This window comes from Apiospora kogelbergensis, assembly GCF_038363985.1.
Source record: "Apiospora kogelbergensis strain CBS 113332 chromosome Unknown utg000007l_segment0_segment0, whole genome shotgun sequence".
Classification (NCBI taxonomy): domain Eukaryota; kingdom Fungi; phylum Ascomycota; class Sordariomycetes; order Amphisphaeriales; family Apiosporaceae; genus Apiospora; species Apiospora kogelbergensis.
Genome location: NW_027117424.1, coordinates 1,708,246 through 1,727,848, shown reverse-complemented (window position 1 = coordinate 1,727,848; position 19,603 = coordinate 1,708,246). Strand labels below are relative to the sequence as shown.

At 51.5% G+C, this 19,603-nt stretch overlaps 5 protein-coding genes across 5 annotated transcripts; 3 read left to right on the top strand and 2 right to left on the bottom strand.

Annotated features, from left to right (window-relative positions):
* Positions 1-509: 509 nt before the first annotated feature.
* On the bottom strand, positions 510-3,255 carry PG998_010894 (Multiple RNA-binding domain-containing protein 1; the record flags this gene model as incomplete). Its single annotated transcript, XM_066877710.1, has 3 exons — positions 510-1,988; positions 2,201-2,233; positions 2,296-3,255. The coding sequence occupies 3 exons, from the start codon at positions 3,253-3,255 to the stop codon at positions 510-512; spliced, it is 2,472 nt and encodes an 823-aa protein (XP_066726764.1).
* Positions 3,256-4,024: 769 nt separating this feature from the next.
* PG998_010893 (dynein light chain) lies at positions 4,025-4,639 on the top strand (the record flags this gene model as incomplete). The annotated part of the gene is made up of 6 exons (XM_066877709.1): positions 4,025-4,079; positions 4,141-4,163; positions 4,232-4,265; positions 4,331-4,392; positions 4,447-4,516; positions 4,575-4,639. 6 exons carry the CDS (start codon positions 4,025-4,027, stop codon positions 4,637-4,639), a joined length of 309 nt encoding a protein of 102 aa, XP_066726763.1.
* A 7,479-nt stretch (positions 4,640-12,118) lies between these two features.
* PG998_010892 (uncharacterized protein) lies at positions 12,119-14,281 on the top strand (the record flags this gene model as incomplete). The annotated part of the gene is made up of 2 exons (XM_066877708.1): positions 12,119-12,292; positions 12,467-14,281. The coding sequence occupies 2 exons, from the start codon at positions 12,119-12,121 to the stop codon at positions 14,279-14,281; spliced, it is 1,989 nt and encodes a 662-aa protein (XP_066726762.1).
* Positions 14,282-17,609: 3,328 nt separating this feature from the next.
* PG998_010891 (uncharacterized protein) lies at positions 17,610-18,062 on the bottom strand (the record flags this gene model as incomplete). The annotated part of the gene is made up of 3 exons (XM_066877707.1): positions 17,610-17,699; positions 17,819-18,012; positions 18,059-18,062. 3 exons carry the CDS (start codon positions 18,060-18,062, stop codon positions 17,610-17,612), a joined length of 288 nt encoding a protein of 95 aa, XP_066726761.1.
* Positions 18,063-18,325: 263 nt separating this feature from the next.
* On the top strand, positions 18,326-19,162 carry PG998_010890 (uncharacterized protein; the record flags this gene model as incomplete). Its single annotated transcript, XM_066877706.1, has 1 exon — positions 18,326-19,162. One exon carries the CDS (start codon positions 18,326-18,328, stop codon positions 19,160-19,162), a length of 837 nt encoding a protein of 278 aa, XP_066726760.1.
* Between the last annotated feature and the right edge of the window lie 441 nt (positions 19,163-19,603).

The following is a 19,603-nucleotide window of genomic DNA, read 5'->3' as shown; positions in this document are numbered from 1 at the left end:
CCGAATAGTACACGCGCCACCACGATGAAGAGCAAGTAATTATGAGGGGGAGCTGTTCCGGCTGGCACGTAACAAGACCAGGATGGAGGTCATCAGAGAAGAGGCAACAACAGTCTTACCCAAGAATGCTCAATTTGGCGATGCCGACCAGCCAGTGCGAACTCGGGCCGTCAAGAGACAGATCGCTATACTGGCGGCGGAGGGGAATGCTGGTTTGATGATGTACACATACAGTTGAGCAAGTGTCTGGGACTTTTGGTACACAGGTACCCAAGTAGATGGCGAGAGCGAGCGAGGGGGCGATGGGTGGGATGGGATGTGACCCGCGCGAGGGGCCAGCCCTTGCCAATTCCGTTATTCTGGTTCAAGGAACCGCTTCCGACTTCAGCCCCCTGTACAAGGGATAAATACGCAATAGACCATACCCCTCCAAAGGTAAAGAGCGTGGCCGTGCCCTTGCAAGGTCGACAAAATTAGCCCAGAGATGCATAAGGATAGACACGCTTGCTTCAGACTTCGCCGTTCTCGTCCTCGCCCTCAAGTGTGATCTTCTTACGTCCCTGTCCGGTGAGCTGCTGCAAACGGACCTTGTTCACCTGGCCCTCAACCTTCTTTTGCATCCTTTCTATTTCCATTTCAGGATCGATCTCATCGGCTTCGGCGAATTGAATCACCAGTCTCCTTCCCAGTAAATGGGTATCCTGAAGTGCTGCAACCGCATTCTGTGCTTCGCTCGGACTTGTGAATTCGACGAAAGCGTAACCACGCGAGCGCGAGTTCATGTTCTTGGGCAATCGGACTGCCCGAAGCTGCCCATAGCTTGAAAAGAGTGACCTCATGTCCTTCTTCGTAGCTTGGAAGGGAACGTTCTTGATCAGTATCTTACTGTGTTGATTTGCCAATTTCTTAGCATTGTCAGCTCGTCGCTGCTCTTCGGCAGCATCGTGTCCCCGATGCGACAGGCGCACTTGAAGCTTGTGGCCTTGCAACTCATAGCCATCCATAGCCTTCATTGCCGCCTCGGCAGCTTCTTTGGTTGTCATCTCAATGAAGCCGAAGCCCATGCTAAGAACTCCTCTCGTGGCATCAGTTTTTGTCTTGACATTCGCAGATCTGAAACCGTCCAACTTGCCAAAACATTCCACCAAATCTGGTGTTCTTGTGGCAAAGTTGAGACCCTTGATGAACAAGGTGCTGGTTTCAGGCTCCGGGTTTTCAGTGCGATCAAGCAGCTCCGAGGCCGAGAGCTTCTCCTTGTTCGATTCACCACCGGCTTTCTCGGACTGTTGTTGCTCAGTGAACAGCACTTTCGGGCCCTTCTCTAAAAACAATATAGAGTCTTTGAGTCTACGATACGCGAGCTTCGCGAACGCCTGCTTACCCTCATTCGCTTGCGCGAATTGTACGATTGCAATAGTACCAGTAGGAGGCATCAACACCTTGAGAACCTGTCCATGCTGTTCAAAGAGATCTCGCAGCTCCTGTGGAGATGTGCCATAGGCAAAGCCTTTGACCAAGATAACCGTGTCGCCTCTCTGACTTGACTTGAAGCTGTTCAAGTCAATGCCCTGGGAGAGAAAGTAGGCCTTGGTATCATTAATCGTCGATGCCTCGGCCAACGCTTGCTTCACGCCAGCATCTGCACTAGTAGGATCCAGAAGTTCGGATTTGGAGACACCAAGACGATCAGCCACGGATGTGTTGACCGCATCCTGGCTCATGTATAAAGTGGACCAGTTGAACTTAGAAGTAGACGCCTGGGCCTTCTTACGGATCTTGGCTTGAGTCTTGAGCGGCAGCTTTGACAAAGCAAACTCATCAAGATTGTGATCGCGCTTCCGTGAAGCAGGAAGCACGTGGAGAAGTCTTCCCTGAAATGTTGCTCCATCAGTGGCCTGGAACGCCTTCACAGCCGAATCGGACTCTGCAAATGAGACAAACGCCAGTCCCTTATTGTTTGCAGAAGAGCGCTCTGTTGGAATGTGGACCTGATCGATATTTGACGTTAGCGGGAATGAAGAACAACCAACAGCAATGTGTCAACGTAACAATACGATTTTCGGCGATCAGTCTCCAGAGCATCTACTAAAATACTGGCTCCAGGAATATCATCAAATACCCATAAGGTATAAGCTGTCCCTATCAGAGGTTCATCATGCGAAAAGGAAAATTGAGCAAAGAAAAATGTAAGCGTTCTTACCTCCTCAATATCCCCGAAAGGCTCCAGATATGCCTTTAGATCGTCTTCAGTTGCGGTGTAGGCGATATTTCTCAAGAAAAGCCGGCGTGATTCACGTATCGTTTCCAACGTGTCTTTGCCACCAGTTGCCTGGGGCTCTGGTTTGGGTTGTGGCTCTTCATCATCTTCGGCAGAGGGAAGTGAGGGGGAGGGGCGGCTTCTGTCTGCGGTCGTCTTTGCTCTTGTTGCTCAGATCGTGCTGGAGCGATGGTGTCTGGACTGATATCATCATCATCAACCAAATCAAGTAATCGGTTGGTCCTATTCCTCAGCCACTCGTCGTCAGTAGCAGGTGCAGCTGTCGCAACTGCCTCGCTAGGCTCGTCAACATCCATTTGTGTCATGGAGCCGTCGTTGGTATTGGGAACAGGTGCAGTATCTAAGGGCATCTCCTTCGCCGTGGGAGGCTGGGAAGGTACTGGTCCGGCCGCTTTGTCTGTTTGGCGTGACGTTCGTTTGGCCGGCCTTTCCGGGACAGCCTCGTACTCGTCATCGGATTCACCGCCACCGACCTTGGGCTGATCAGCAGTAGTTGAAGGAGTGTTGATATTCACACCATCGACGTCCATGCCGTGTACCAAATTCGCCGAGTTCTTCGCATGCTGCATGACATTGAGATACTCTTGGAATTTGGGATTTGACTCATCCACTACATCTCGTTTCCGTTTCTTCTCATTAGCTTCTGAACCCTTCTCGTTGCCCAGTTCGGGTGCACTCCTTGTTGCTACAGCAGTTGGGTGTGTGGTGTTGTAGCTGTTATGCTTGACTTTGAGGAGGGAGGGATCGTCCACGGGCTTAGCAAGCTCGACCGAGATCTTACTCATCCGAATGAAGGACTTGTTGAAAAGCTTCACAGCCAGCCTCGCCTCTTCAGGTGTGGCATATCCAACAAAGCCCAGCCGACGGTTGGGTATTATCTTGATGTCCGTAATCTGGCCTCTGGAAAAGTGCTTGCGGAAGTCGGCTTCATTGATAGTTGGGGGTAGCCCCCTCACAAAGACACGAGAGATGTCCATGGTAGTAAAGAAAATAAATAAAAACCTCTTCTCTCCTCTCTACTCAAAGCTCCTCATCCAATTGAATAAAAGTAGATTGTTGGAGAGTATGAGAGAGAGGACAGGAAAACTACTTTCAACCCATTGGGGAGACATGCAAGTAAGTACGTAGAGAATCAGTAGCGGTTTTCCTAAAGATGGAAAAAAAAAATGCTATCGTTTTTTTATCGGCACGTGCCAAGTCTTATCTATATGGGTCCTGTCAAAACGGCTGCCCCTCCAAAAGCTCAGCCCAGCTTAGGTGATCGGCATTGGTCTGTGGGCTACGGAAGGCTGGAGGAGTTGACTTACCGCCTGCCTGAATAAGGTTGAACTGAAGCTGAATATCCAAACAAACCCCTGTTGTCTCGTTAGGTCCTTGATTGGAAACAACCGCCTTGTCTGTGATGATCTCGGGCGCAAGCGCTTTGACAAGCTAAACAACTATTGTGACTTAGCAAAGCGGTCAACACGACACGATCTTTTCCCCCAGCAGCAGTGGCCCTTCATGCGACACGCATGATCTAACAACAATACCCTTCGTCCCCCTCATTTGAAGACCATTTCATCCTTATCCACTCCCTGAAACCACATAGCCGTCGCGACTTTTGTGAGTACCAACTCAGCGCCTGATCTATAGCCCGGCCAATTCTGCCTACATTTCTCGAGACCTAGTGCTAATCCGTGGCTTTCGCATAGGGCGATCACCTATCCCGATACACCTCTGCCTTCTCTGCCCGAAATCGCAAACATGTCCGACGAAAAGATGTCGCCCCCTCCTGCTGGGAGCCGCGACAAGCTCGAAGGTTGGTGCTTCTTCTGCCACCCCGGTAGATGTTCAATAGAAGTTACTGACCATTAGAATAGCGACTATCAAGTCCGCAGACATGGTGGGTTACACGAATCGAATAAACAAAAGTTGTTTCGCTACATAGGGTTTGTGCTAATGTCAATATAGACGGACGACATGCAAGCTGAGGCTATTGATGTTGGTACGTCACATCGGACTTCATTCATCTACTCGGATACTCTCCATGCTGATATCGTATGTTCACAGCCCAGGAAGCCATGGGTAAATTCACCATCGAGAAGGATATCGCCCAGCACATCAAGAGAACCGTATGCTCAATACCTCGAACCACCGTTCCCCCGTTCTTCGCTAACACCGAGTAGTTCGACGACCGCAAAGGACCGACGTGGCACTGCATTGTCGGACGGAACTTTGGAAGCTACGTTACCCACGGTGCGTTGACGGTCTCGTGCGATCCACCACATCTTCGCCATGCTAACCCGTACAACAGAGACCAAACACTTCATCTATTTCTATCTCGGCCATTGCGCAATCCTTCTCTTTAAGACGCAGTAGAGCCGGTTGTTTCGAATGGACTGCTCGTAAACTGTCATTCGGGCTTAATGGAGTTCAGGATTGGCAACATTTAGATGCGTGTCGTTACAGGGAAACGCTGCGATGGGCGAGTACTCGGTGTTTAATTATAACTGGATACAGCTCACTGAACGACAGTCGCGGGTCATAAGGCGGTAATGTAATCGTCTTCTCCTCAGGGGCCAATGGAAGGAAATTGCCTACTTATATTATCATGTTTTGCGTGAAACATATGTGCAACCCTGAGGTACTGACGGCCAAGAAGGATCTGGTCGAAAGATCTCCTGGGGCTTTCGCCAAACGCTTCCCCCATCTGGGAGATCTACGACTACGTTTGGCATCATTTGCTCAGATCTGAAACCAGTCGCCTAGTAGGCTAGATCGGTGGAAATTGCGGCTCGTTTCGTCCGAGGGATGGGCAACCTGTTATCGTTCTGGAATAATTGCCTGGTGCCAGGCTACGGGAACCTCCTATCAGTACGCAAATATTATCTATGGCGAAGAAAGATGTTGCCGGTACTAAAGGCAATATTGTCTTGCCATTAGAACAAGAGCAATCCACTTGATTTTAATTGGCCTATTCCACATTGTCTCTCGTCTCCCAAGGGTTCGCCGACATGTGTTTCAGATTCAAAAACAATAAAGTCGTAGGAAAGAGCATAACGGCAAGATTTCCCAGTCCTGATCGCAAGCCCAATCCCATCGACATGCCAGGTGCCTCTGAGAGCAGCAGCTTTGCGAGATCTCTCGTGAATCTGATTGATGATTTGCATTGACCAGTCTTTCGGCATGATCCCTGCATAACCAGGAACGGGAATTCCGCCCCGCCTTAGACTCCTTCGGGCTTCAAAGATGGACCCCCAACCAGCCAGGAAGTTAACCCCGACAGTACATATAGACAGGTACGAAAAACCTACAAGCGCAGCAGCGCAGAGCGAAATATATTAATAATAAAGTAGGTTGGTATGATCACCAACCCCACCACCCCGCTCCCTGATTTGTTAGCATTAATGTGAGAGAGATGGAAATGCCATCACGATCGAATACGTTTCCCTGAAGGTGCTGCTGCAATAGCACTCACTCTCTTTCCCCTCGTCTCTTTCCCCGGGAATAGTATGTACTCCGTAAAACAATGGGCTTCTATATCGCTATCTGATCGTTGCTAGGTGGTTACATAGAGAATGGCATTGCCTTTTGTGGTAGGGTCTCTGCATGTCTTTCAAGTTTTGACTCAAACAGACAACCAGTTCAGAATAGCTCAGAAACGCCAGGGAACCCTAACATGTAGCGGTCAACTTTGACTTCGGATGGACGGTGATGAAGGTTGTGCAGTATGTAAGTCAAGTTGTTGTGGGATACGGAGTTTTAGTAGATACAGTGCATGTGTACATGTATATCTCCTTCAGTCGTCCCGTTGTCGTGGAAAGTAATGGTTCTTATTTACTGTGGGAGTCTGACGAATACAGCAATCATTACATTACGTTCCTGGGATGACTTGCCGTCATCAACAAGTTCACTTCTGTTGCTGCTGCTGCTAGCCTCTGGCTCGGCTCCAACTTGGCCTCGGACTGACTATCCGTTGCAACCTGCCAAAATGCCTCCCTCCTCCGGCTTGCTCGCCTTCATGATGCAACTTGGAAGGATGGTCTGGACCCACATCACGTACACCGTCTACTGCACGCAACATGCATCCATGAGGTAGCTATTGACGGAGTTCGCTCTCTGGGCGGCTTGGTCCGCCCAACGACGGCCAGGTGCAGAAATCACGCACTCTCTCTGACTTCATAATGTGGCTGATAGTCAAGACCAATATGGCTTGTCTCTCCGCAGCTGTGTAGAAACGGATATGATGTCTCTTTCCTCCCACAAGCATAGTCGGATCATGTAGGCGCGAAGTATGGTTGTCCTCCCGTCCACGCCGGAGTCTAGAGCCCATGTCTCCGGATCCAGATAGGTGCATCTTATGGAGTACATACATGGCATATCATAGCATTGGGCAGCATGGAGGGGAGGGGTCTGTGAGGTACATACGCGACTCGTTCGAGTCAGATGCAGCATCAGTCCCCCGTTCGCACGTACTTCGAAGTCCCTGCCCTACACACAAACAACTGTAGCCGCCGCCAATGCTAGCGTGCACCGCCGTCCCAAATAGGCTGGCCGGAGCTCGCTCGCTCGTGTGTGTGTGTGTGTGTGTGTCTGGTGTGTGTCTGCTGCTCGGTAAATCGATCGACTATTGACTATTTGGGTACCGCAGCGTACATACATGACTGCTGCTGCAACGGCAGCTGCTCGCATGGGGTTTCTAGATGCGCTTGGGAAAAAAGAAACAACCGGCGTCGAGGTGTTTGTGCGTCGATTGGCGTTTGCTCGGGCACAGGGAATAGAAGGCATGCAGTATATCTCATGACTAACTAACCCACACACCTGTGTACATCGTACATCATCACATTGCAAGACTTGACCGGGGGCTGGCTGCGTTCTATTAGGCCGCCTTCTGCAAGGCATGTCGTACAACGTGCGCCCTACCAAGTTTCTGTGGTTCGTGCCGGGCTTCCATTTCCGTCAGCAGAAGACTCGACTACGTTGATTGTGGCGTGCGCAAGCTGTAGGTATGTATGCCAAATGGAAGACATCTTGCGACCGCATAAGCAGATCCCAAGGCATGGCAAAGGCGGCTACCTGGGTTATTCTTCAGCTCGGTTTAGGAAATGGGATTTATAGGCAGGGATGCACTTTTGCTTCACTGCAAGACAATAGCTGTCCACCCCCCCTAAACAGCATCCATCGCGGTCAACGTGCATGTGCTCCGTTCCGCTGTGCCACTTGTTAATGGCCATTGTGTGTGGGGACCTTTTCGGTGTATGGGACCGTTTGTCGCTATGGCACCTGCACCGTCCACGTTGTCTGGCCGTCGAGTCGACCCTTCAGGCTCAGGTTCGTTCGCAGCAGAAGGCAGCACGCCGCAGATTCCCATCTGGCTCGCCGTGGGTGGGAAGTAAGGGGACCTTTTTGCCTGCCCCCACGGCGGGCGGATCTACTCTGCAGGTCGTGGGCGAGGCCCAACCCAACCCATATGGATCCATGCAGAAGGAATCGTATCATCCAACTACTCATTCTGCGAGACGTTTGCATGTATGTACCTAGCACCTCGGGGTTGCTGATTGCGAGTTGCCGAAAGAGCGTCCTCTCTCTATGCTTTCCGAGCGTTACGAGTAATGGAATTGGATTCATTAATAGAATTCAAGGCCAGCGCGCGATCTGCGGAGGCTTAGGCACGCACGGCTACGGCATCCCCTTCGATTTTCAACTCTTCCAGCATGTACGAGAGTAACCCTCCGTACATGTCCGTGATGAAGGGCGGGGCAGACGAGAGAGGGCGAGCGAGCGCGCGCGTGCTTTTTGACTTCAGTTGTCATGGATGGGTCGTTGAATAGAGGCGGTACGGTTTCCAGCGTGGCGCATCCACTAACGACCCTAGGCAATAAGTAGCCTGTTAGTTGCTGGCTTCGATCCCAGCCATCAGGTACGCTGTCGATACATCCGTGCCATCCACCATCCAAGACGGGGATCGGTCGCGTCTTATTTTCTAGTAGGTATTTATTTTAGTAACCCCGATTCGAGAAAAGGCCCAGGAAGCGTCATCGGCCTGCGAGCTGCTCACGTTTGGCAGCAGTCGGGCCTTTGAGGCTTTGGAACCCTTCATGTCAGCTCATACCTAGGTAAACATCGTGCAACCCATTCGGTTTGTATGTGCATTGGAGAGACGGCAACCAGCTGGTGAGCTCCCTAGGCCGCGTTTCTCTCACCTGATCTCACAGGAAGAGGTTGAGAGACATTTCACCGCCTTGGGGCGGGCCGTTGCCCGTACAATGAGCGTAAGTGATGAGCGCAAGACCGTTTAGTATATCCGATAGCTTTCACTAGTTGATCGCCGAGCCGTTGCGTCCCTCGCCTGTCAGGGACTCCAGAAATGACGGGCAAACCCCATTTCTATGTATTATTCTCATATGAGACACTAATAAGAATGCCTTCTGTACTGGCAACTTATTTGGCCGCCGGCCACTATACCCTATTCGCAGTAATGCAGTGCATTTCCGAGTGCAAATTATATGTATGGAGTACGACAGCAGCCTTTCAGGGGCTGGCCTGAAGAAGCGAAGGTTCCTGCTCTAACCAAACCTTGCGTTGTTGGACATGAAGCAATGTTGAACCCAAAGGATCCCATCAACTCATTAGGTAGCGCTCCTCTACTTTACAGTGTGTTGACGTTGGCTAGGGATGACTAGGCTTACCCATCCATACCTGGGTAGAGAAGGGAAGTGGAGGGGAGGAAAAGACCCTGCGTAACCCAATCAAAATCGGGAGATGAGATCCTTCGACTGTTGAACCGGGCATTGTGAAGTCCTGCCTCAGATAATGTGACGACGTAGGCCGTCGTCACTTTGCTCGAGCTGCTTGTAATTTCACAATCTGCCGAGAAGCAGACCCGTTCGAACACCTACAAGTGATATATCGACAAAGCCCTGGTTTTGAACAAGCTTCACTTCTGGGACAAGGACTTTCTTTGTTGTTATGTTGGTGAAGGTTTGACTCGTTTCGTTGTACGGCAAGCTTCTTGTCCCGTGGATTCTCTTACACTGAAATCAATTGCCAGGGTTTAAAGATGTTTCAGGCACCTCGTTGGTTGACATATTATGATTGATTTATGCCTTCGCCCTAGCTATGCATTACACCCACCAATCACGATTCTTGTTTTGCACACCTAGAAACCAGCCGCAAATTGACGATTGAAGGCGGCCGAGATGATATCTTGGTGAACCGCCATAGATAGATGAATTGCAACATGCACGCATACAGAAACACATCACCTATGTCCCTGCCAAACTGCGGCCCTTCGCTCGGGATACATTCCAGGAAGGAACTTGCTTCTCGCCCCAGCCCGTTAAGCTTACGATCTTGATGGGCTTGGACATGGTAGTCACGAGTTGCTGACCACAAGAAGCCTCTCTCGTACATAAGCTACGGGCACTAGTCGTAGTGCCTAATCCCAAGTATGGTCAACTGGCGGTGGTAGTGGCAGTACTGGTCAGGTACTCTGGGATGGCTGGCCTTGCCTGCCTGCTGAGTGTCTATCTGCTGCTGGGAGAAAAGCTGAGAGTGTGCAGTACCTACAAGGCCAGTCGACATGGTCAAGTGGGCCGGCCGGCTTAATCCGTCAGTAGCTGTGCTGCGCTGTCTGTTGGATGGACTGTCTGACCGGATTGCGCAGCCGATGGAAGCGAGTGTGCTTTTCTTTTTAGTATTTCCCCCTCGAATACCCAAACCGACGAAAGTGGTCTTGCATCTTTATTGTGGTCTTTGGCCAGGACGCCTTCAAGAAGCGGTCAATTGATTCGCTCAACGTCCCGTTGAGGAGTCCATCCGGATACTACTGACGGACCGGGGATGCCACCAACGGCATTGCCTCACACATAGATTAGTCGGGGAGGGAGGCGGTGGGCGGGCGGCTTTGCTGTCTGATGCTTAGTGGGACACTCGCATTTCAGATGACTGAAAAGGACTGAAGATGACTGAAGATGACCATGAGGTAATCACTGGGAGGAGGTTCCTTGGTCCTTGTTATCTATTCGCTGTCACACTTGTTCGCTTCTTTGATAGCAAGCAGGTGTAGCACATGCCGTCTTCGGTGTGTCTGGCACGCACCTGGCCTGCAAGCAAGCAGTTTACGATTGAATTGATTAGGGGGAAGTTTCACTTATTTAATAACCTGGCGGTAGGCGGGGCATCATTGCGCTTTGGGCTTGCTTTTTCGCCTTCTAGAGAACGGTAAAACCGGGTTAAGGTTGTCAGGGCTTCTATACGTACTTACTTTTTCTATACAGACCATCGCCCCTTCTCCAACATTCATGTTTCCCACGAGTGTTTTGTGTTGCTGCGATAGTGTACCTGTTGTGCTGTTCTGGCAATATGGGATGGGATGGGATGTCTTCACATTATTAAGGTTGTATCGCACGTAGTATGGTATTAGGTAAGGGACTGGCTGCTGGCGGACTGGAAACGATGGGGCGGAAGAAAACAACACAGCCCGGGCGGTACGATTCAACGGGCAGTTCCTGTTCGGGGATGGCAGAATCCCATCTCTCCCTCCCCTGTCTCTTTGTCTTTTCTCTTGCATCACGCTAGCCACGACTGTGACAACGACTGCCCTCATCTGGGTCGGTGGTCGTTTAAAGGGCCATATGATTGAGGAGGTTTGGTCAAATCGAATCAACTCCGTCGCCTGCTGCAATCAGGTACCTGAAGTCAGTGGCTAGTATATATCAGGTACATATAAGTAGCGATCTTCAGCATCATTAATCGTTGAAACGCAAGTGGTCTGGCGTCCTGCTGAGCTTCGCTTTGTGTACCAAGCTTTGGAGGCCAAGGTTAGCATGGCGAGAGCAAAGAGATACATTAGTTCATAATCTTCTCAAAGCCCGGTAGGCAATCTTCACAAAGACCAGCGGAAGACCGCTAGACTGATCATCGAATACAGCAACAACGGCCGCCCGGCAGCGACATCAGACTACGTAATAAGGTTCATTCTGAATGTTGGCTTGACCGCTTTGCATACATACATACATACATACACACATACATACGTACGTACATATATACATAGAGTGTATATACATCACCTTACAGCTACATTAGGCGTCCTTCTTTTTCTTCCTATTGCTGGCAATAACTGACTGCTTCTGCATCTGCCCTGCTGCCCTGCTGCTCCCGTACATCCAAGACCCTTGTCCTTGGCGTGCTCTCTCTCTCTTGTGCTGGAGGGGGGGGACAGGGGGCACTGGCAAAGTCGTTCTGTGCAACAAACCACTACAAAGTGTACCTGGACAGTACTTTGTCTTAGGCGACCCACTTGTTCTATGCAACTCAACTCAACTCAACTCACGCTCTTGATCCACCATCCACCATTGATCCATGGGCCATCCATCCATCCACTCACCCCGGGCTGACTTCCTTTCTCCTCTTGAGTCTTGGACCCAAAGGGACTGGACCCGACCCGTACAACCTCTCGCTCGCTCGTACTCTTTCAACCTGCCTGCCAGTATTCTGCTTTGCTCTTCTCTTCCCCCTACTACCAACTCTAGTTTGAATACCGAGCCCTTACTGTTCTTCCCTCAACTTGGCTTTCAGTAACGAGTGCTTTCCTTCCTTCGCTCGCTGTACTTTGCTAGTCAAGTCCGCCATCATCAGCCTGATCATGTAACCAAGCTGCATTCAAGATCGACCATTGTACGCAGGACTATCCATAGTCAGGTTGGGTGCAGAGTGCAGTGCAGGTGCAGGTCTTTCTTCTCGAACGAACCACAACCGACTCCTCGTATCCCCATCCTCGACATCGCTTGCTTTATACATCGCTTTTTCGCCAAATACTCTCTGCCCCCTTGAGCTCGGAGCTCACCTCACAAGATGCCGGCACTCGCGATCCCCGATACGGGCCTCCAGCTGGAGAGCCCAGCCAACGCCTCCAATCCTTTACCGATGCAAGCCTTCGGGCTTGTACTAAATGACGACGTAATTGAGGACATGATCAAATGTGTACAAAATGGGCAGGACCTCGAACTGTGCTTAGGAAACAGTCCGGTAAGTAATTGTTCGGTTGTTCGCCCACGCTCTTCTCGCTAGGCGATTGTCCTCGCGCAATATTTCTGATTGAAGCTTGAATTTCGCTACTCCATGGCCCTGGAAACAAGATCGCTCTTGTTGCCCTTCTACATAGCCTCTCCCTAAATCAGTGCTAAACAACCTTACTTGCAGAGCTTGCGATACGGCGACCAGGAACATGACATCAAGCCGACACCCAGCTCTTTTGACTACGATCTATTCCTCACAAATCCTTCCGAGTCGGCCAGTAAAGCCCAGAGGCTGCCAAATCCCACAATGTCGATCTTTAAGAAGTTCACACCCATCAAGCCGGTACAATCCACAATACGGGTCGAGAAGGGTACCAAGGGCAGCAAGGGAGGCAAGGCGTCCAAGATAATGCCGTCCGGCAAGAATGCCATGTCGTCGGTCTATTCATCCAACAGCACGACAAGATCATTACCTACGAGTCCCGCCCCCAATGGCGTGTTGTCACCATCACTCAACCCAGCTTTCACGGCCTCGCAACAAAAGCTTGAGAAGAACAAGGAACAGCGGAGCGTCATCGTCCATGAGCTGGCCGTACGAGACCAAACCCCGGAACACCTGAAGTCAAAATGGGGTGGATCCGAGTCTGATTTCAAAGAAGTCCTTGGTAGGGTTGCCGACCTTATCAACGGCAAATGGAGCATCAAGAAACAGTTCTGGAAAGAGCTAGACGTCTGGAACTACGACTACGACTCACAGGACGAGCGCCAAGCTGCGATCGATAACGCTATCAAGCAATATGACAAGCAACGCTACAGCTCTGCCGCTCCTGAGTGGGAGCGTCTGCTAAAGAAGGCCGACCGGGGCAAGGGCATTGTACTAAGCAAACTCCAAGACCGGCTCGCAAAGGGGAATATTACGCCTGTGCCCAAACCTCCCAAAACAGACGAGGCGGGCAAGAATAGTAGCGACGAAAGTTCCAAGGCCAAGGGCGGTGAGGCTATGGCCAGGTCCAGCTCGCAACCGGTAGCCTCAAAACCAAAGGCCAAGGCGGCGGATCGGGAAACTCAAGCGAAGCGCCTACTCTCGAACAACCCCAAGAAACCAGCGCCGCCGAAGAAATCGGCGCCCCCAAGCAAAGCAAAAGTAATGGCGGACAAGGCTGGATCCAAGAAAGTATTGTCAGCCGAATTCGTGCAAGATTCTTCAAGCAGTGAAGATGAGGTTCCCTTGTCTGCCTCCACGAAGCCGAAGCCCGCCGAGAAGACTGTGGACCGGACGATCACGAAGTTGGCCGAGAAGATCCTTGAAAAGCCCAAGGAATCGCCAGCCCCCGTATCGAAGCCCAAGGCTAAGCCAGTGGTTCGAGCACCAAAGGCTGCCCCTGCCAAATCCTCCACGGGCACTCCCAAACCGGCGCCTAAGAGGTCTCGTGAAGAGGAAGATAGCAGCTCAAGCTCTGGGGCCCCGCTCGCCAAGCGTCTAAACAAGACCAAGGAGGCACCACCGAAAGCAATATCCAACACGACCTCGCTGAAGCACCGCCCCTCGGATGCCAGTCAGAACTCGCGAGTTACTGCGTCCTCGAATATATCATACAAAAGCAAGAACACATCCCCGGCCAAATCCTCACCCCTGGCTTCTTCGCCGCCTACAAATGCTTCGGATTTCGACGATGATAGCCAGAGCCAAAACCGGCGGCAGGCATCACGCACGAATGGGGTCGTCTCGAATGGAACAATCTCTGTTACTAAGAAGCGTAAGGACTACCCGCGAGACATGGAGGTTGTGCAACCCACCAAGAAACCTCGTGTGAGTCCGGCAGTCTTGAAGAAGGCACAGGAATTTGAGATTTACTACAAGAGATACGAGACTCTGCACCACGAATTGATATCGGTCCGAGATCCACCGCAAGAAGACCTCGATAAGCTATTGAAGATGCGCACTAAGCTTGCAAGCCTCAAGGATGCCATTTCGCAGGAGATCTCTGGCGCTGCATAATGTGCGGCATTGGATGAAGGGACAGATTCCTTAACCCACAGCATCGCACAAATAGGAGTCGCTTGACTCTCTTAACAACCAAACCTTGATTGGAGGCGAACCCATAGAGGGCATGGCATTTTCATTTTGGCTGCTGGTACCACCCACGATTTGGGAACCGGCGGCAGATCAAATTCTGCATCTAGCGAGAGAAAGGCCAAGCATATTTACCTGATTTTGATGTTTTCTTTTGGACTGGAATGGACACTCGGAACGACATCTGGCAATCTCGAGCACAGGAGTCATGGCGTAACACCTACATGGAACAGCGAATGGCCTTTTTTTCTCTTTTTTCTTACCATTTCATATACTCCAGGCGTACCTGCTTTCTCTCTCTTTATCTTATTTCGTTTTTTCCCTTGAAGTGTGTCTACTACCATTTGCATTATCAACCAAGGATACAGGATCTGGAATGGAAAACATGCGGGAACCAGCTTTTTGCATCAAAGTGGTTCCTGCACGACTTGACGCGAAGATGGGTACATGCCCGGGTATAGAAGACAAAGGCCACACGCGTTGCGGAAGTCAAAGTCAAACGAAACATGAGGGAGACAAAGAAAGCCTCGCCTACATATCTCTTTTTGTTCTCGCCCCCTGCTGCAAGTGGCACTTGACAGTATGGCATTGCCGGCTGAATTTGCCGAGATCTACGTAGCAAGTAATTCTTTGATGTAATTGCAATACGAGAGATGATATACAGCTCGCAGCACAATTTCGGAATACCGTGAATGGAATGCCATGTCGTGTGATGAAGATAGTCCTGCATGTGCTGACGTATGCTGTGTTCGCTCAGTGTCTTGGACTCGGTCTCGTGCTTGTCAACCGACGGAACCAAGTTGGTTTCAAGTGAGCAGGCCCGAAGAAACGTGGGCGCACTGCGTGACGTCATGCTGTTGTACAAGATAGATTACGTACGGAGGCTGTGGGTGTCTGTTGGAAATAGGTTCTTCACGATAGCTTATGTTGCATGACAGATTCTTGAAATCATTATAGTTCTGTGCTGTACTACGCAGCGGTCCTGAGGGATCATGAAAGGGGCAGAGGGAGGGGGATGTCTCGAATCCTTCTAGGTCTTTTGGACGCGGATACGGCGGTGGAGGGACGAACGCGCGCGACCCTGCATGCGAACTGCGGGCTGCCCTGCTGCTGTCCTGTCCTGCTGCTGCTGCTACTGCTGAAAGGCAGTTCGCGCAGATCCATCTGCTGCCGCATCCCGCATATTCGGTTGTAGGACATTCATCACTTATCACACAAAGTGGGCAATAACGTCGGTATGTATGTTACACAGGCTCGAAAACGAACCGAAATCCGTACACCGGATTTGCTCACGCTACACTTACATAGCATGGGGAGGAAGCCGGATGAGAGCTCGGGGCAATAAGTGCCCGCTAACCGGGTCGCCATCCGGGCAAGAGGGATAAATACTGACTTACAGCAATGGAAGCAGTTGCAGCATACAACATTCTTGAGAGGTCGAGCATGGGTGGCACTGCGCCTCAAGGATAAACTGGATGTCAGGGAGAAGTGCAGCCGGCTAGGTCTCTCTGTCTTGCTGTGTCTCCTGCTTAGCAAGCGAGAGAGCAGATCAAGCATAGGCGTGTATACGGGGGATCGGTAGTCACTGGACGACCTAGTCACGGCAAGACGCACGATGCTTCTGCTGCGGGATTCCGCTACAGGGAAGAAGGCAGGTGGATAGACGACTAATGTCCTTACCCGTACCCGCATCCGCTCCATCCCACATGGGTCCCGAGGATGATGGCCGGCCGGCGAACGGAGCCGACGGCAGTGAGAAAGGCGTCCAGAGCATCTCCCCCTGGGAGGGACACTTTACTTGATACTCGCTCGCATTCTCATACTCCCCCATCGAGCCGGTTATATGCGCGATGTGCGCGTTATATGTGGAATGGTGCTGCGCTACCGCCCTTACCCATCGAGGTTAGCAATCCCACGCCCCCAACTACGCAGTCCGCATACCTGGCGTACATGATGGCCACCTTCCTATCAGAGCCAGTGGTTGGTTCCGACAGTTCGGTAGCCATACACACTCCCACACGAACCCACGGCTACCTGCACACACCGAGAGGAGCGCAAGCGCCCCCGACTATGGACGGCTTGCAGCCGCAGGGACCTGGACCAGGGCACTGGCTGACACGGTTATCTTTGTTGCGCGAGCCCGAGGTCGATATCGAGGTTGTGGCTATATCTAACTGGCCGAGCTTACTTCACTTGAGTAATGCAGAAGAGTAGCTGCCGGTTGCCATCTCTCCGCCGGAAACGGGAAGCCACCCGCGGCGCCCTGTCTTCCTGCCTGCATGTCGCGGCGGGCAGCGAGCGCAACCAACACAGAACAAGGTTCGGCAGGGGTTTGGTGAGAAGCAAGGGTAAAGAACGGACGAAAAGAAGAGGCCGTCGTCGTTTCAACCCACGCACCACGCGGGCCACGCGGGGCTACGCACAGAAGAAATGCCAAGAATGACGGGGGAGGGGCTGCATGCACATGCACATGCACATGCACATGGCTTTCGTTGATGATCAGACGATGCAGGTCCCAGCTTCCTCATCGCACGCAAGGCAGAACAACACCGGATCGACTTGGTTGGTTGGGCGCTTAGCTTTCGACAAGAAGCCAAGAGAGAGGCAGGAGGCAGGAGGAGATGCTCAAGCAAACCGGTGTGGGTGGGGGGGCTTTTGGGGTTGGATTGACCAGTTATAGCAGGCAGACATGGAGAAGAAGGTGTAAGTTATTGGAGCATATGCAAGTTTGCCGTTGCATCTGACTGGCTACGCAACGGTCTGGCAGTAACGAAGTATTGTTGGACGGCGACATACCAGCGCGGCCGTCTTCTCAGGACCGGGCCCCGTCAGCAAACAAAAGCATAATCAGGCATGGATACGAATCCTGTCCTGCTTCATCCTGGGGGAGAGGAAATGCAGAATGGATGTCTGGTAGCAATCGGCCAAGCGGGTATCTTGCGCCTGCTTTTCCTGCAGGCGCGCATGCACATGCACATGCACATGAAAATAGTGCGAGTGAGCACCTCCATTGCCGATATGCAGGACGCGCTTAGCCAGTGTGGCATGCCCAGAGTGGCGCTTAAGGAGCCATGATGATGCCCAGTCCTATAAATAACCCCGCCCACATTGCTTCCATTTGGTTTGCTTCTAGTAGTTGCGCAGCGATGAGAACCTTGTGGGGATTCGCTTGCTTGCTATGTGGTATGCGGAATGCATTACAAACTCTCCACGTCTGGCATGCACGCCGTCTAGCTGGATACACCAAGCCAAGCTAGAGGAAGGCCATGGCAATGCATCCATCCCCTTTGCCGTATTTGCATGGTGGCAGTTGCTTGATTTGGCCACCACCAGGGTTGGGAGTCTGTTTCGTGTAAGCATACTGCTGTGTGGTGTGTTGGTCCCCCACTCCCCTCTCTGCTCCCTTATCGTCGTCGACGGGAGGTACATCTGTGAGATACAGGACCAAGTACCACGACTTACGGTGCCAGAGAAGATACAAAGTGATGGCGTAGCGTGTGGCCGCTTCTCGCCTGCGCAACCAAGCACGTGGGCTTTAGATGGAGACTTCGGCCCGTGGCTATCTGGCTTGCTTGCTTCAGAAGACCATGTATGAGGAGAAGGGGCCGAAGCGTGCCGGGAGACGGCCAAGAGGCCAAGCATCAGTGCTTGTTCATCTAGTTTGGAATAGGTCCATGGATATCTCCAAACACCCATACATACGCATTGCGATGGAACAAACCCCAATAGAACAGAATGCAGTCTCGTTTGTCGGGCAAAGGATGACAACAGCAACAGATAGTTGTTAAAGAGTAGCAGACCGCTTTGGACGGTGGATGCCGTAACATAAAATGAACAGTATGAGATACAAAACGCTCTGGTGACGTTGAGACTAGCAACATTCACAAGTAATCATCTTACACAGCTATCACTCCCTACGTCCAAGTCCATTTCTAGGCTCGACCCTGAGCTGAAGAAGAGGCAGGCAAGATGGCCAAAAAGCAGCAGCGACCTCAAGGCATGGACCCAGCCCAGTTCACTCACTCGCAGCATGGCACGTTTTATAGCCCAAGTAGCAGTCACCACGTCATGGCCACGATGCCTTTCAGCCAGCACCCAGCCTATAACGGCATATGTGTGGGCCCCAATGGAACCCATTACGTCCTTCATCCCTTTGCTTCCTCTGGTGAATTCGCAGGAGTAGGCCAAAATCTTACTATTGTCAAGAAGGACGGCGTGAAAGGCGGTGCCGCCAAGACGCAAGCCGATACGACCAACGCCCATTCACCCGAGCTGGAGGTCTATCAAGCTGCCCGTCAACTCTACGACCAGACCGAGGCTAGTTTGAAATCATACGAAGAACTGCTCACGGGATACGAAGATGATACAAAACCAATCAGAGGCTACGTTCAGCATACCAATCTGCTCGAACAGATCTGGAAGCTGAAGGTGAAGAGGTTCCAGAAGGACAAGCCAAATGAAAACGAAGGCAAACAACCTGCTGCACAGAAAGCCAAGTTGGCCCATTGCCTCGACAGGATGGACCGGGCGGCGCGGCTACTCCTTGTTGAACTCGTAACGGACGAGCATCAATATGACAGCCGAACTACACTCCTCGAGAAGCTTCGACAGGCTGGGGATCGATTCCGACATCTTACAGAACAGGCTAGCACATCTGTATCCGCTCACAAGAACTTGGTGGAAGAATTGGAATCAATTAAGAAGCTGACAGATCCAAGCTCGAGTGCTCTCTACCACATCGAGAAGTCTGAAGCCGGCTCACAAGACCAAGACCAATCTCAGGAAAACAACAACTATGGCAGCTGAACGAGAAGCGCATGCCACCGATGCAGTACCAACCCATCACGAAGGCGGGGTTGGACGGGACTGTGGGGTGCAACTGGGTGTTGACGAATGACTTGAAGAGGGAGTTTTGTGTTTTCCGACATTAGCAGTATCCTGGAACATGGGAAAGGAAGGGTGATCTTGTACCACGTACCTAGAAGAAAAGGAATGGTGAAGCATCGTCCTCATCAGAGTAATCAGAATCGAATTGTAGGCGCATGGTCCCCCCGAAGGAAAGACTGCCACCCACGCTGCGTATTGGACTCAAGTGATTTTGTACACACAATCTTCAGAACAGCTCTCCCATAGGGAACAGCGGTCGCCCCTTGTCTTCTCCTTGCGGATATGCACAAGGGTGCCGGAGCCCTGTTTTCTGATGCCCATTCTAGACTTGAAAAGTCAAGCCAGGTCCTTACGGACAGA